At 40.7% G+C, this 16,660-nt stretch overlaps 1 protein-coding gene across 3 annotated transcripts in view; it reads left to right on the top strand.

The window, feature by feature from the left end:
* Positions 1-16,660, top strand: part of AASS (aminoadipate-semialdehyde synthase) — a 75,443-nt gene that overhangs the window by 3,483 nt on the left and 55,300 nt on the right. The window contains exons 1-2 of one of the 3 annotated variants that reach the window (XM_081800184.1): positions 7,101-7,260; positions 13,985-14,209. In XM_081800184.1, coding sequence (XP_081656310.1) covers positions 7,123-7,260; positions 13,985-14,209 — 363 coding nt within the window. In that variant the 5' untranslated portion in view covers positions 7,101-7,122. Of the gene's footprint in view, positions 1-7,100; positions 7,261-11,794; positions 12,059-13,984; positions 14,210-16,660 lie in introns of those variants that run through there. The other 2 variants (XM_081800185.1, XM_081800187.1) reach the window with 2 other exon arrangements.

Raw genomic sequence — 16,660 nt, forward strand, 5'->3', positions numbered from 1 at the left:
CATGCTCATGGATTGGAAGAACAAATATTTTGAAGATGTCAATGCTACCTAGAGCAATCCACACATTCAATGCAATCCCTATCAAAATACCATCCACTTTTTTCAAAGAAATGGAACAAATAATCCTAAAATTTGTATGGAACCAGAAAAGACCCCGAATAGTCATTGTATGATTTTATTTTGTTTTGTGTCTTCAGATAGTGGTACATGAACGATCACCCAAACATTGGATGACAACCTGGCTCTTTGGTGATTTGCAAGTCTATTAGTTTCCTGCTGCTGTAACAAAGTGCCACAAACTGGGTGGGTTAGAACCACAGGCATTTATTGTTTTACAGTTCTGGAGACCAGAGTCTGATATCAAGGTGTCGGCACCATCATGCTCCCTCTGTAGCCTCTAGGGGGAGAAGGAGAGAATTCTTTCTTGCTTCTTCTAGTTCCTGGTGCTTTTGGGGTTCCTTGGCTGTGGCAGCAGAACTCCAATCTTTCCTTCTGTCTTCACATGGCCTTCTTCCCTGTGCCTTTGTGTGTTCTTTTCTGTCTCATACAGTGGCATTTTCACCTGAATCCAGTATGATCATATCTTGATTCTTACCTTAATTTTATCTGCCAAGACTGTATTTCCAAACAAGGTCACATTCTGAGGTTCTGGGTGGACATGAATTTAGGGGAGACATTATTCAACTCAGTACAAAGGCCATGGAACTCCCTTAGGTGCTTAGGGACACAGTACCCTTCCTTTCAGGTGAGAAGGTATTTCACTGTTGTGGCTCAGCGGATAGCACAGCCATGCTCCCACAAGTCAAGCCATGGAGCTTTCACGGCCACCAGGAAGAGGCTGAGGCTGAGAGAAGTGGCCAAGGATGTCAGCAGGCAAGGGCAGTCTGTGCCTAAGAAAGGGATTAAGGAGCAGAAGGTATTGCTAGCTATGAAAGGTTCCTTGAACTAATTTGCTTCCTTTTTTTTCTTTTTCTTTTTTTAGAGAGAGCGAGCCTATGTGTGAGCAAGTGGCAGGGCAGAGGGAGAGGGAGAGAGAGAACATTAAGCAGGCTCCAGGCTCAGCAGGGAGCCCAATGCAGGGCTCGATCTCACCACCCATGTCCTGAACGGAAACCAAGAGTTGGACGCTTAACTGACTAAGCCGTCCAGGCACCCCAAACTAGTTCCCTTCTTAAAATTAGACAGAGGAATTTAAGATTTGGGTGTTTTCACAAAATCTTTGACTCTTTTTCCCTTTCTGAAAGGGCAGCTCATTCTTTTCCCTTTCTGTTCTCAGTGGCAGCTCATTCTTGTTTCCCTTGCACTGGACTTGCACACAGTGAATACATTTTGCTTTAATTCTCCTGTTATAGGCCTGGCCCCCTCCACTCACTTCATTCTTTATCCTTGTTTTTTCCACTCTCCCTCATTTTGTTCTTTTCATTTCCCTGTTTTATCCGTGGTTCAAATCTATTTTTCCCACGTTACAGCATGGATCCCTCAGGACTCAGTGTGTGTAGGGTGAACAATAGATTTCAAAAACAGAGCACAGAGTCTCTGACTCCTAGGAGTTTATACATTGGTGTGGTGTTTGTCTTGACATATCTTTGGCATTGTGGGCATTTGGCTTCTTAGGGTAGGGGAAGTGTTTATTTAAACTATGTTTATAAAATAGCAAACAAACATTTGGAGTTCGCCTATGTATATTGGTCCAGACAGCACTCTGGCAATTTTGTGAATTCTTGTCTTTTGACTTTGTTTTGTTTTAGACGGTGGGGTCCTTCAGTAATAGTTAAGTGATAGTGACACAAAGGCCTGTGCCTATCATGGGCAATGTCAACATTACACCATCCAACAGGAACTTCCTCCTTTGGTGTTCTTTTTCTGTTCTTTTCAAATTCTGTTATATTTTTCTGAGGAACTATACAAATGGCAATTATCATGAGAGTCAGTTCAATGTCAGGGATACTTTCTCCACCTGATTTTCTGCTTCCTGCTGTGACCTTGCCAATGCTGAGATTATTTCTCTTAGCTGCTACTTCTTATATTGCAAAAAACCCAAATTTCATGTGTTTTTTTTCCCCCTCATTCCTAGTTCTGTAGTGAGATGACAACAGTAAAAGATTGGTTTCATTCAGTACCTGACCCAGACTGGGACTAGAATGAGAAGGTCCTGACTCTCCTACCTCCTAAACCTGATCTGCTAGTTGTTTCTGGCTCAATTACACTTACAGATATGCCAGAAAAATTATACTTGTGTTTTATTTTTACTTTGATAACCTATCCCCTCCTTTCTCCAATCTTTTCTCAGTCCCTCAAGTCACATTCTCTCTTGAGACTTTCATTCAAACAAGACTGAGAGGAAAAGCACTGGGTTTTCTTCCTTGATTTGAATTTATTAGATCCATCATTAGTCAGGGAGATATACTCCAAAATTTGCATTCCTCAAATTTGCTTATATTATTATAACTTATAATTCTCAACCAATTTATAAAATACAATGATATGTAACTGAAAACGTGCAAGTCCTAGTAGACTTCGAATAACAGTTACTAAGCAGGCGATGATGGGCAGCAAACTCACCCATTGAGGTATACCTACACACACTTAACTCTCACGGGATGACAAGACCCTTGAGGACTTTGTGAAACATTAGAAACCAGTAAAGGTTGACGCTGGAACTGCAAAGGAGCTTTGAAATTTTCTTGAATTTTATTTTCTTCAGGAATGCTTGTTAAGGACTGCTAATGGTAGAGGAGGTAAACTAGGAATTAGATTTCTCTGCTTTTTAATAAAAGGTGAGTGGGGAACAGTCCCCCAGGACATCACTATCTCCATTCAGAAACTGTTTGCAGGAATTACGATTTATCTGTGGGTGGTTCCTGCTTTTGCCTTACCCGATCAGTTTTAAATTGCTTGAAGATAGGTAGGTATGTTTCATTCCTAAGATAACTGGGGAGGCAACAATAGTAATTGTCATTTAGAAACTTTGCCTTCCTAAACTATTTTTTTTAATTTTGTACATTTGATTTTGCACTTTCTGTCTACAAGAAGCTTGTGTTTATAATAGAATAATTTATTACGGTGGGCAGATTATAGCTGATATAATAAAAATTTCTGTTCATGTAAGAATATAAGGTCTTGAGAAATAAGTAGAACAAACTTAGTAGCATGCTGGATTGCTTCTACCTCCTCCCTCCAAATGTCCATCTCTTTTCTCTTTATGGCAAAATTAACTTAAGATTGAGAGTGGGGGGCGCCTGGGTGGCTCAGTCGTTGAGCGTCTGCCTTAGGCTCAGGTCATGATCCCAAGGTCCTGGGGTCGAGTCCCACATCGGGCTCCCTGCTCTGTGGGAAGCCTGATTCTCCCTCTCCCACTCCCCCTGCTTGTGTTCTGCTCTCACTATGTCTCTCTCTGTCAAAAAAATAAATAAAATCTTTAAAAAAAAAAAAAGATTGAGAGTGGGTTCTGAACACACAAAAAAAAATGGGGGGGGGGAGGAGAAGATAAGACAGAATAAAATAGTGAGCACCAATAATAGCTCACATATATTGAGAACATGCTTCACTTAATCTTCTTGAGAACTCTATGATTTTTCCCATTGTCCTGACAAGGAAACGAAGAAACAAAATGGCTTGTTAGTGAGTGGAAAAGGAGGATTAAGTCTAGGTCCAGCTCACTGCAGTGTTCAGATGCCTAACTACTACCCTCAGGGTCTTTCAGGAAGGACAGAACCAAAGTGAGGAACAATTAGGGAAGAAAGAAAGCCAAAGAAGGTGGGAGAAAGGCAGCTTGAATGGCCCCAAATCAACTTTCTAATTTAAGAGTGTCAACCTAGCACCCCACATGGGTAGAAGGGGTCTCCCATATTTTTTTTTTTTTTAAAGATTTTATTTATTTATTTGAGAGAGAGAATGAGAGAGAGCACATGAGAAGGGGGAGGGTCAGAGGGAGAAGCAGACTCCCTGCCGAGCAGGGAGCCCGATGCGGGACTTGATCCAGGGACTCCAGGATCATGACCTGAGCCGAAGGCAGTCGCTTAACCAACTGAGCCACCCAGGCGCCCGGGGTCTCCCATATTGAGGGTGTCTGAGGGGTTGACTGTGGGAGCTGACTTGGGGTATATCCAAGTCCTGTTTTTAATCTCATCTGTTGCCCCTTTTCATTGTGAAGAAATTTCTGAGAACTGTCACATTTATTAAAACAAATATCACTATGATGAAAAACATTTGAATTCCCCATTTTAAGGAACAGTATTTCTCATTCACATATTTTGCAAAATTCCTGAATACCATAAGCATTTGAGCAGTAGTTTGGAATTTACACAGGAGGAATTTGGGGACAGGTTAGTATTTCTTCAAGGTGAGGGCAGGTCAGAAGTGGATGAGGTTTCAAAGTAAAGCAGGAGAGAAGCTGACTGAGCCTCATGGGCCCTTTGTGGGGTCACCATGGTCCAGGGCCCTTTTCCAAATTTGTCTATTCAGGGAAGTAATTTTGATAGTTTTCCCATGAATGTTCAACCATTTGCAGAGTAATTCACAGTAACCAGTCATATGATTCATTAATTTTGACAAGCATTTGCTGAAAACCTTTTGTGCTGAATATTCTCCTTTGAATCTTCTAGAATTTCTGCCCCCTTCTCTACCTGCTCTGTCCCTGAGGGACTAACATTTATGGACTACACCAACCCTCTGGCTTTTCTTGTGTTCAATTTGTAGATAGCACCAGCAGGAGATGGGAGGGTAGGAGAATGAAGGGAGGTTATTCATTCCTTAGGCCAGAGGTCTATAAACTATGACCCCTGGTCCGTATCTGCTCTGCAATGTTCTTATGAATAAAGTTTTATTGGCACACAGCCACACCTATCCATTTAAGTATTGTCTATGGCTGCTTTTACACTCCAAATGGCAGAGTTGGGTGTTGTGACAGAGACCTTTCTGGCCCTTTACAGAAAGAAGTTTATTGACTTCTGCCTTAGGTAGCTCCCTCTGGGTGGAGTTTTTTGTTCCTTAGGCAGCTCCCTGCCTGCTAAAAGCCACCACCATCAAGTGGCACTCCCCATAGGTTTAGCTACACCAAGCTAGAGCTCTTTCTGAGTTCTGGTAACCATCTCTTACCTGGCCGCATGAAGGCCTGCAGGTACTTCTCACTGTTGCTAGTCCCTGGGGGGTGGGGGGGAAGGCAGCATCTTTTTGTTGCCTTCCTCTATTGCTGCACACACTTACTCCTTTCATGTCTCCTAACTTACTCAGTTGGATTGTGCCATCTGTTTCCTTCTGAGACTCTGATCTATCACATGCATAGTATTGTGTTAGAAGCAATGGGGAAAAAGTGAGTAAGGATATATATACACACACATAAATACTTGCTTTTATTAAAGGTTTTATGAGCTGATAGTGAGGACAGGTGAGAGATGGAGATAAGCTAGATACAAATGGCTATTGTATAAGGAAGACTGTGGTGAGTACAACAAGAGAGGCAGACGGAGAGAGAAGGGAGAGAGCGGATCTGCTTGGTATTCAAGGACAGCTTCATTGATGAAGTGGCATTTGAGCTGAACCCTAAAGGATGGATTAGTTTTGGGGAGGTGGACGTTTTTGTAAATGAGAATTACAGAAAAGTGGACAGCATGAGATACTGGGGGAGAAATAATAATTGTCAGTTTCTTTAGACACTTGGCAGAACACTTTGGACATCAGCTTATTTTGTTATCATAATGACCCCGTGAAGTAGTTCCTAGTATTATTCTATCGACAGATAAGGGAACCTAGGCTTTTTTGAAAATGAAGTAACTTTCCCATGATTTACAGCTTGAGGGGGAAAAGTAAGGATTCTGATTCAGGCTCCTAATCCTTAGGGATATAGAAAAGCACAGATTGTGTTTCAGTGTCAGTTTAAGGCTGGTTCTACTATAGAAATAAAGCTGAGATGGCTGATTTGGGCCATATCTTGAAGCAACTCATATGTTGCCTGAAGGACTTGGGGCAATGGTCTACAGATAGTGGATAGTCTCAGGGGATTTTGCTCAGGCTAATGATATGATCAGAGTTGTGTGCTTAAGGGAATATGATCTAGGTAGTGCATAAAAGGGGTTTGGGTGAGAGTGATAGGAGAGGGATTTTAAAGGACAGAGTCAACACCAGGGATAAGGTTGACAGATGGAAGAAGAACTGAAGCAAATTTGGTGTTTCAGGCCTGGCTCAGTGGTGATTAGGAAGCTGGTGATACCAAGAATGGAGCTGGGAAACCCAGCACAAAGGGAAGACTTTAAGAGAGGAGTGATTAGAGAGGAGTGATTAGGAGTATGATTTTGGGTATGTGAAGCTAGAGATACAGAGGACAGTCTCAGCTTCCAGAAAAGATTTTAATTTTCTCTGCACTTGGAGTACAAGTGGAGTTTATAAGAATGTTCTAGGCTCTGGATTATTGACACAAGAGTTTCATGGTTAAACACATCTGTGGTAGGTATGAGAAAAGTCTGTGTTGGAGAAAGTTATAAGAATAGGAAGGACAGTTACCTTTTGGCCATTGACTCCCTAAAGGACCACAGATGGGCGTCTGGCATTTCTTCAACCTCTAGTGCTGAGGCTAGTCTTCATGAAGTGCATTTCCCCCTGTCCCTCTAGGGCCACTTAAAACTTTTTAAGAATATAGACTTTGCCATATACACATAGATTCTTAATATTCATTGGATGTGGATACACTACATTTAATTTCCTAGTCTCAGTTTGTTGGACTCTAAAACTGTTCTAAGAACCGTCATCTGGCTTCACAGGCTTATTATGAAGCTGTGAAACGCTTCGAAAAGTGTGTATCGCTAAACAAACATAATAGACATGCGTTCGCAACTTTTTTCCAGGAGATACACACATCTATCTAGGTATAATGCCCGTACTATTTTCGTCCTCTGCGTCTCCGCCTGTCCTCTGCTACGGACAGTTACAAACTTGGTCAATAACTGTCCTGGGAGGACGTGATGCCCCCAGCTAAGGACGCCCGCAGGTCAGAGATCTAGAAGGCAGAAGGATTTTCGGGGAGGAGCAGGGGCAGGGCATGACTTAGCACCTGGCAGCGCCGCCAATTGGCGGAGGAGAAGGTTGTTCCCTCAGGGCGGCCGCTGATTGGCTGCGGGAGGAAGAGGCATGACGTCCTCAGAAGTTGAGCAAACACCTCCTCCTCCCGGCCCCCATCCCAATTTCTGCTGGGAATTCGGAGCCTTCCATATCCGGACCCAGGAGCTCGGAGGCGGCAGGACCGGTCGGAACCTCAGAGGGGACGAGGTGAGGAGGGCTGCCCGGAGGGGGCTGAGCCGACGGGCGGAGGGGCCCAGCCGGCGAGATGCGCTTGGAGATCGCCGGCGAGGCTCCGACTGTCCTCCGAGAGCGGCGGGCGAGCTCTGCCTCCTACGCCCTGCGTCGCGGGCCACCCCGCGACTCTGCGGAACCCAGCGGTTGCTCGGACGGGCAAGGGAGAGGGTGGCGAGCTTTGGGGCCTCCCTTGCGAGCGTTTCCCTTGGAGCGAGGGAGGGCTGTCGGCGCAGTTCTGGAATTTCTGAATAGCAAAGGGAAGGGATGGCAATCAATTTTTTTTTTCTTTTCTCTTTTCTCTTTTTTTTGGCGGGGAAGCGGGAGCGGTTGCTGGGGAGTAAAGGATAGGTGTGGAAGCTGCAGAACGAACACCCTGTTAATTTTCGGACTGCACGCTTATTTAGGTCGGCTGGCTGCGGGGTGTGGTTGATGGAGATTTTGGGGGGCAGTCCTTTCCCTTAACCCCAACTTTCTCTGTGCACGGTTGCCGGTCGACCTTTCCAGCTCTGGCCTGCTTAGCCAAACTCTGATCACAAACGCCTAGCCCTGACCATCTCGGGCTGGCCATTCTCTTTGAGATGGGGACTCCCCCCCCCCCCCCCAGCAAACTGCTGCTTCTTGGCTACACTGTAACAGACCAAGAAGGTGTAAGAAATTTGGGCACCCTGAATATCAGCGACTCCTGAACTCCTGAGACCCTGCAGGGGCTGCGAGGCCAGTGTGAGCACTTATGCGGGAAAGGGGCGCAAGCAGAACGCAGTTCGTTGCTACTCTGCCCGATTGAGTTGGGCTAAATGCCCTGACAACTTAGAGAAGTGATGTCCTTTTCAGACATGATTTTAGGGGAGTGGGAGTGGAGTGGGGCCTGGGGAGAGGAAGGAAGGGACGAAGGGAGAGAGAGCGATCAGTAACCTGAACAAAGGTGAACATTTTTTGATATTGTGGGTCATCAGTTATCAAAACGTGAGGAAGGTGTGGCTGTGATTATGCGGATGTAGCTTTTTTTTTTTATTTTAATTTTATTATTTATTTATTAAGGATTTTATATGATTATTATTTTTATTTTTTTATTTATTTATTTATTTATTTATTATTTTTTTTTTTTCTTCTCTCAATTTTTTTTTTTATTCTTGTGTTAATCCCCATACATTACATCATTAGTTCTAGATGCGGATGTAGCTTTTCATGGGACTGAAGGATCATTTACTCAGGTGGTAGCTTTCACATACTTTATGGTAAAAACAAAAGTCAACAGTAGCACTTTGCATGGATGTCTATATGTCTCTGCGTGTATATTTTGTCACTTGCACTCCCCCCCACCCCCTTTTCTGCATAGATGAGTGAATCTAGGGGTATATGACCTTCTGGCAGTGTAAACTTGTGCTATTCTGCAAAGTGAGTTAGGAGGACAGAGATTTAGGCCAACAACTTTCCCTAGTGACTTTCCCACTCTCCAGAAAATCGTATTTGTTTTCAATCTCATTTGCTACTGGTGACAGCATTATCAGAACTTTATTTTGATTTATTTGCAATGGAATCCTCCTACCCACCTCCCTCTCCCCGTCCCAAGCTTTTAAGCCTTAACAGACCTTAACAGCTCAGGATTTTGGAAGTGATCTTTGGTATGTATGCAGTGCCCCTTTAACAGAAAAGGTGTCATTTTTCCAAATATTCTTTTATTAATTATCTCATAGAAATAACATTGCAAACTGTGGCAAGTGTTCTTGGTGAGATCACAAAAAAATTCTATGGAATTAAGAAACTATACATTTGGCATGGGGAATAACATTATTACTGTTTTCATTGAATCTAAGATGCCGTCGATCGTAAAATACATCCCTGTTTCAGGGATGCTAAAATGTGAAAAAATGTGTCATAAATTTAATGAAATACAGTATTAAAATGGTAAGTTATTTATCTTGAACACCTAGGCCGGAAGGGTGAAGTTGAGGAGAGGGCTTACTGGGCTCCATTTTGTTTTCCTTGACAAATGGAAAGAGGAAGGGGGTGGTCAATGTGGAGCCACTGTGGGGCCTTACTACTGTGTAACAAAGAGAAGGAGAAAGTAGTGTTTTCTGTTAGTGGTGTGGTTGTGCTCACCCTTGAGGAGTAGGCAGGCTTGGGGCCTTCTTTGGTTCTTGACATTTATTGAGCATTAATGGCATGCAAGATAGTACTCAGTACTTTATGCATATTAGCTTAGGTAAACTTCACAGTAGCCCTGAGAGGTAGATATTAATATGAATCCATTTTGCAGATGAGGCACAAAAAGGTCAAGTGATGTACCAAGGTCATAGAGTAAGCATTTATAGTTTAGCAAAAGGACAGATAAGCAGATAAACATTTTGGATTAGACTCCAATTTAAAATTAACTTTGCATTCCATCTCAATGATATTAAATTTGTGGTCTAAAGACCAGAAGAGTCATGGGTCTTAGATCTTCAGATGACTTTGAGTAGCTGCTTGAAAACATGAATATTCTTAGACCAGATTAATTAATATTAGTAGATTCCCCCTGCCCCAAGTTTACTGTTTTTGTTTGTTTTTTAACATATGGTTAACTGTTTTATAAGGAGTTTAATGTGGAAGCATTAAAAGAATGTACCTATGCAACAGGAAGTGAAAGTCTGGAGGACGGTGTTGCTGCTTGCCCAAGCCTTGTTCTAGCCAGCCTTGGGGTTGAGAGGCATTTGGATCAGTTCTAGGCTATCACGAGGTGTTCTATTAATTTGGAACCCTTTTGGGCCTCTCCAGGATTATTATGGTCTGGAAACCAAGTATGTAGTGTGGGCCAAGACTCAATGCCATGGAGCTGTGGTCCTCTGCTCTTGAAGGTAGCTTTTCCTTAGATGTAATCTTTTATAAATACATCTCACAAAATCTTCTCTGGTTCCTTTATGTGATTTAGGATGGTGATATACTCAGTGATCATGGTTTGTTTCATAGTAACTGAAAGAAAATGGGGGATATGTATGGAATTCTAGGCTTGCTTTATCATCTTTATCTCTAATGACCATTTTCCTGTTCACTTCTTTGAAAAGGTTAGAAAATACCAAGAACATTTAAGGGTGTCCTCCCTCTGCCCCATTCTCATGTATACATTGCAAAGATAGGTAATTTGTAAATTAAAAGAAGTTCTTAAGTCTTTTTCCCATTGAAAGATGGAAAGACAGGTACGGTGGTTATCGTAGAGTATGTTCTATTGCTAAGTCCATCCACTCATTGTCCTCCTATCTCAGTACATGTCTGTGCAATTCACTATAATACTCCTGTGACTTTTTAGAGTTATTTCAAATTCCTGATTAAAAATGTATACATTAGTGCTGTTCTTGGTTTACAAAAACAGAGAAGAATCTTTTAAATTTCATTTTTATGATACTAGGAACATTGGCATTTTATATGTTGAAGGAAAAAGACTGTTTAGAAATTGTCAGGGGAAGGGTCTTATTTCCCTCCGCTGACTATGTGACACTTCTCTTCCTACCCTTTCTCTTCTCCTGTTCCTCCTCCTTATTTTCCCTAATTCTTTCTTTGTCTCTTCATGTCCTTTTCTTGCTTTCCCACCTCCTCCTTGCTCATCCTACAGGCTGTCATTAGCACTGTCAAGTGGTCTCACTAGAGCCAGTAGGTAAGCCAGGGGTCTTCCTGCTTTGTTTCACTGAAAGCATTGTCAGAAATATACCTCACGTTTACTTCCTGATATTCTTGGAAAAGCCCACAAAATTCAGGACAGGGAAATCCAAAACAGCCCACCTGGGCATTTCCATGAAATACCAGACACCTGCCATGCCCTATCTAAGAACAATTAAGAAATTCTCACTACTGCAGATTTCTTGATGACCTTAGAATGGAATGAATTGTGGCCCTGGAAAGTTCCATGTTGAGGCCAGATTTTGAAGTTCAAACAATTACTAGCACAGTAATACCTGCTACAATTAAATCTCTTGTTCTAAGTACCCAGAAACCTAGAATTTACCTTGGCAGTGACTCAGGAAGGATTTTCAGTGGCACATAGGAAAGGGATCGATAGAAGCACTCCATGCTGGGGAGATAACTGATCACTTACTCTATTAAAGTTGATGCCATATGAATCTAATTTATTTCTAAAATGAGCTGGCAGCAGTAAGATACATCAGATCTACATGGTGTGGATCTGTAGGCTTCGGCGAAGAGAAAAATCCTGAGTGTTAAATATTAACTTAGGAATCCTGCTTCTGCTTAGAAGCAACAGCTCTAGGCAGATTCCAGTTCAGTTTTTTCACCTGTAAAATGAAGATAATAATAGTATCTACTTATTAAGATTTTTGCAAGGAGGAAATGAAATAATGTCTGGAAAGTGTTCAGCATAGTGTTTGGCATATAAGGTTGAATCAATGGTAATTATTGTTATATTTATTTAAAAACAAAGTTGGAATTATGATTTGAGAATTCCCTACAAAAAGTGAAAGTGAAAGCAGCTTCCCAAAGAAACTTCAGAGGATCACCCCCTGCTACTCTTCTTTTCTAGTCTACAGAAAGTCTGCCTTTGCAAATACATATGTGTGTATTATATGTGTGTATGTGTCTGTGTCTCCTCCCACACCATATCCCCTACCCCAGACAAGGGAGGTAAGGAAGAAGTGGAGGGATGGTCACTGAATAAGGTGAGGCTGTGATTATAAATCAAGTTTGGGCTGAGGAGAGACACTAAATTATCTGAACGTCTTCCCTCATATTGGCTCCAAGAATTGCTACTAAGAATAGAGGATGCAGGGTCACTTCGTCACCTATGGTATGTGAAATAGGCCCTGTGGGGAAGATGGGACCCTTTCTAGGCTCATTTGTGTGTTCAAAAAAACTCACTTGTCTTTGGAATTGGTTTTATTTGAGAACCGTAGGGATTTAAGTCCTATGGGATTGTTGCAGTTTTTCCTTTGGTTTGGGGGAGAATAAGTGCTATGGACTTGGGCTTGAGTTTGGGCCTAATATAAGCTCTTTTAAAAACAAAACTGTATAGGGGTGCGTGGGTGGCTCGTGTCCAACTCTTGATTTCTGCTTAGGTCATGATCTCAGGGTAGTGAGATAAAGCGCTGTGTTGAGCTCTGTGCTGAGTATGGAGCCTGCTTGGCATTCTCTTTCTCCCTCTGCTCCTCCCCACTGCTCACACATGCTCTTTCTCTTTTTTTCTCTGTTTCTCAAAAAAGAATTTTAAAAACAAAACTGTATAAATAAACCAAAAATTAGATAGAGTATATAGCAGTCTTTTACTAAAATATTGCTCATCAGTATTTTGGGCAAGTGAAAAAGCCTGAGTTGCTTTCATCAGCGTGTTCGCTTGCTGTGTGCATTATTTTTCTTACGTCCCTCTTTCTAAGGGCTTCTTAGCTGATCTCCTTGCTGTTAGCTTTGTTCTTTTAGTCTGTTGTGTTGTGAGTTGACCTATACATTTTCTATTTCAAGTGTTAAGTAGTTGCTCCCTGGAAATGTACTTGTATGTGCCACTGTTGAGACAAAACTTCCCCATCTGTAAAGTGGGTCTGATTTAGAAGATTGCAGTCTGATGTAACAGAAATGTGTTCATAAGAATTTTGATGTCTGTTAGCAGTGATTGGTAGGAAATTTCTAGAAAGTGTGAAATTCAGTCCCTATATTTTGATGCCAACCTTAAACATAAAAACTAAGGCTTAGCATTGAAATGATCCATAAATTATCATCTGAAATTGCCAAGTGTATGTAACTATTTGAAGAGGGACAGAGTATTGTTTGATATTTATGCTTTAAAAATCTATATAAAATTTACTCTGTGCTGGCACATAGTAAGCCTCTTGTAAACATTTCTTGATTGAATAAATTAGCGGAATTGTGCAATCTGGAATAGCAGCTAGAAAACTGGTTGAGACAGGTCTGGGTTTAATATCATAGCAGGAGGAAGTGGTGTGGAGAGGAAACCCTGAAAAGGGGAACAGCATGTTTATATCAACAAAAGGTTCAGGGAGGGTTAGGACAGTGCTTCTTAACCTTTTAACACCTGTCATGGAGAAGCATGTTTGTTTTGTTTTCTTAAATTTCCCATCTGCCAGGACCAATACTTTCATAAATTTCAGTGACAATGAATTACAGAAAAATGGTCATGTGATATAAAGGTTTCCAGGCGCTTACTTTCTATTTCTGTGCATAGCTCATCCAGGACCAGTAAAAAGCAAGTCATCGACTATCAACAGGCTGCCAAACATACTTTGAGTAGCACTAGTTTAGGGAATGGTCAGAGATGAAACTCCAAAGAGATTGGAGCTGGATTGTCAAGAATCTTGCACACGATTAAAGGATTCCAACCTTTATGCCATCAAAATTGGCATAAATTATCTTCCTGTATTTGCATTGTAGGTTAACATGCTTAAAACTTTTGTGCCGAATACGTTTGATGAAACATATATTTAAAAAACTCTTTCGGCTTGGCAGATACTGGCTAGTGTCCTATAATTTGCTCAGTACTTTTTTTTTTTATTATTTTGGAAATAAATAACCTCACTAGTGGAAATTTGGGTTTGTTGGGTAAAGAAGCACCTGATGTCACCCAAGGTTTCCCTCCTCTTTTCTCTATCTTGTATCTGTTACATCTGAGTTGGTTGGATTTTACAGCCGATTTCTCAGGAGACCAGAACTGATCTGTGAGCCCTCCTGCCTTTTGTTGTCCTGTTCTCTTATGATGTCTTTACAGTCACCAGGTTTTAAGATGCTGCGAGTACAAGGGACCAAACTGGGCAGGCTGGGGCTCAGCTTCTCCAAAGGGCTTCATCACAAAGCGGTGGTGGCCCTGAGGCGGGAGGATGTGAATGCCTGGGAGAGAAGAGCACCTCTGGCTCCCCGGCACATCAAAGGCATCGCCAACCTGGGATACAAAGTCCTAATACAGCCTTCCAATCGGCGGGCCATTCACGACAAGGTAAATAGTTCTAATTTTTTTAAATATGTGGGAATAAAATGAAAATGAAGGAGCATCTGAATAAAAAACGTGTATGAAATCAAGGAGCATCTGAGTAAAAATAAAATGATTGCCAGTGTCATTTAAACGCCACATGACAATATTCCTTTCTCTTGATTATAACAAGATGTCTAGTTAGAATTTGTACTTGGGTCCAGAATTTAATCAATTAAGTATTATTTTCACTCCATTCCATGCTTTCTGCAGCTGAGGGATGGAGGGATTGCCTTTAGAATGAGGTAATGTCCTTTTGTCATTGTCTCCATGTGCAACCCTGGTTCTGGGACTGGGGAGACTAAGGCCACTAAGACATTACTGCATTTCCTAGGAATAAATCATTCTCCTGCATAACCATCATCCTGAAAAATTAGTAATTCCATAATACCATCTCACATAGCCCGTTTTAAATTCCCCATTCTCTCAAATATCTTTATGGTCTTTTATTTTAATTGAGGCTTACTTAAGGTTCGCTGCATTTATTGTTATGTCTCTAGTTCTTTTAATCTAGAACAGCACACCCTTTTGATTTGTTTGTTCCTAGGACATTGACTCCTTTTTAAGAGTCCAGACTAGTTGACTTGTAGAATGGTCTGCTTCTGGGTGTTATTAGTCTGAGTTTTATCCTGGTGATTAGATTCAGGTTAAAACACTTTTGATATAAATATTATCCAATGGTGTATTTTCTTCCCACTCTATCACATCAGAGACACAAAATACCAGGTTGTCCCAAGATTAGGAATTCGTGGTCACTTGGCTCAGGTAGTTGCCACCAGATCTCTCCATTGTCTAAGTACCTTTTTCCCTTTGTAATTACTGAGTCATCTGTGGGGTGATGTTTTGAGACCTGTGAATCTTCTGTTTGTTTCTCAACTACCTTTTGTTAAAGATATTAGCATATGTTGATAATCTTTGCCTGAATCATTTTTTATACATTTTTATCTTTGCCTGAAGTGATGATTTTTCTGATTTTATCGCTCTTCTAAGTTTACTTGCTGATTTTCTTCTATAGAAAAGAGATTTCCCTTAGTTTCTCTTTTCTCTCTTGCTCTTTTGAGTATCATTAAGGATGCATGGGCCTTTTTCATTTAATGTATGATAATCTATTAACCTTTTTTTTTTTTTAAATGTCTCAGTTATCCCAGATTTGAGATAGAGGGTTCCTTTAAGGGTGCTCCTATGTCCTTTGGAGTACTTTTACCTTTCAGCTTTCTTGTTTTCCAAAGCAACAAATGGTCTTAGTTTTACTTGTGCTTTTCTTGCCCCACACCTGGAATTAGCCATCTGTCTCATCAGGGAGCCCTGATTTCTTTCAGTATATAGAAACCAAGATCTGATATCTGGTGTTAGGTGTGCTTATTTTTACTGGGATATTGTGGCTTTTAGCACTTTTAGTGAACAGAGCTAAGAAACACACAGATTACACACACATATATATACATATATATTATTTAATATTATTCAATCATGAATCAATACTGATATTTCCAATTAAAATTTTTGACATTGCAGGTTTTTCTTACCTCTAAAATTTTATATTTGCCTCTGTTTTCTACAGCAGTGAAAATTTTAATTCTTTATAATATTAATGCATGTTTTTTGGTTTATCCTATATTATACATAAAATAGCTTTGGAATCATACTATTATTATAACTAATAGTAAACCTATAAATGCTAAGTGAGTAGATCTTACAAGTTCTTATGTAACTATGCATGGTGACAGATGTTAACTAGATTTATTGTGGTGATCATTTTGCAGTACATACAAATATCAATTATTATGTTGTATACGTGAAACTATATAATGTATGTCAGTTATACCTCAATAAAAAAATAATCCTATTAAATGGAGTTTAAGATTTTTTGAGTAAAAAAAGTCTTTTTGGTTTTAGAATATATCTTAAAGAATATTCAGATTGCTGTATTCAAGTTATTTGAATTATTCTTTCTGTGTAGTTACATTGTCAATGTGATATACAGTTGGATTTATCTATGTTTTTTCTATACATTTTAAATTTTTAAATCCTTTTTGATTTAATTATATTTTTAAAATAAGTGAAACATAAGTTTCAAAGATTAAAATATGTAAAATGATACAGTGCAGAGAAGTCTTCCTCTTAGCTTAATCCCTTACTTCCTATTCCCACCCACTCCATAGGTTACTATCGTCATTAGTTTCTTTTTTTTAAATTTAATTTTATTATGTTATGTTAGTCACCATACATCATTAGTTTTTGATGTAGTGTTCCATGATTCATTGTTTTTGTATAATAGCCAGTGCTCCATGCAGTACGTGCCCTCTTTAATACCCATCACCAGGCTAACCCATCCCCCCACCCCCCCTCCTCTAAAACCCTCAGTTTGTTTCTTGGAGTCCATAGTCTCTCATGGTTCGTCTCCCCCTCCCATTCCCC

Source organism: Leptonychotes weddellii, chromosome 12 (assembly GCF_054177405.1).
Source record: "Leptonychotes weddellii isolate Sample4059 chromosome 12, ASM5417740v2, whole genome shotgun sequence".
In the NCBI taxonomy this organism is placed as follows: domain Eukaryota; kingdom Metazoa; phylum Chordata; class Mammalia; order Carnivora; family Phocidae; genus Leptonychotes; species Leptonychotes weddellii.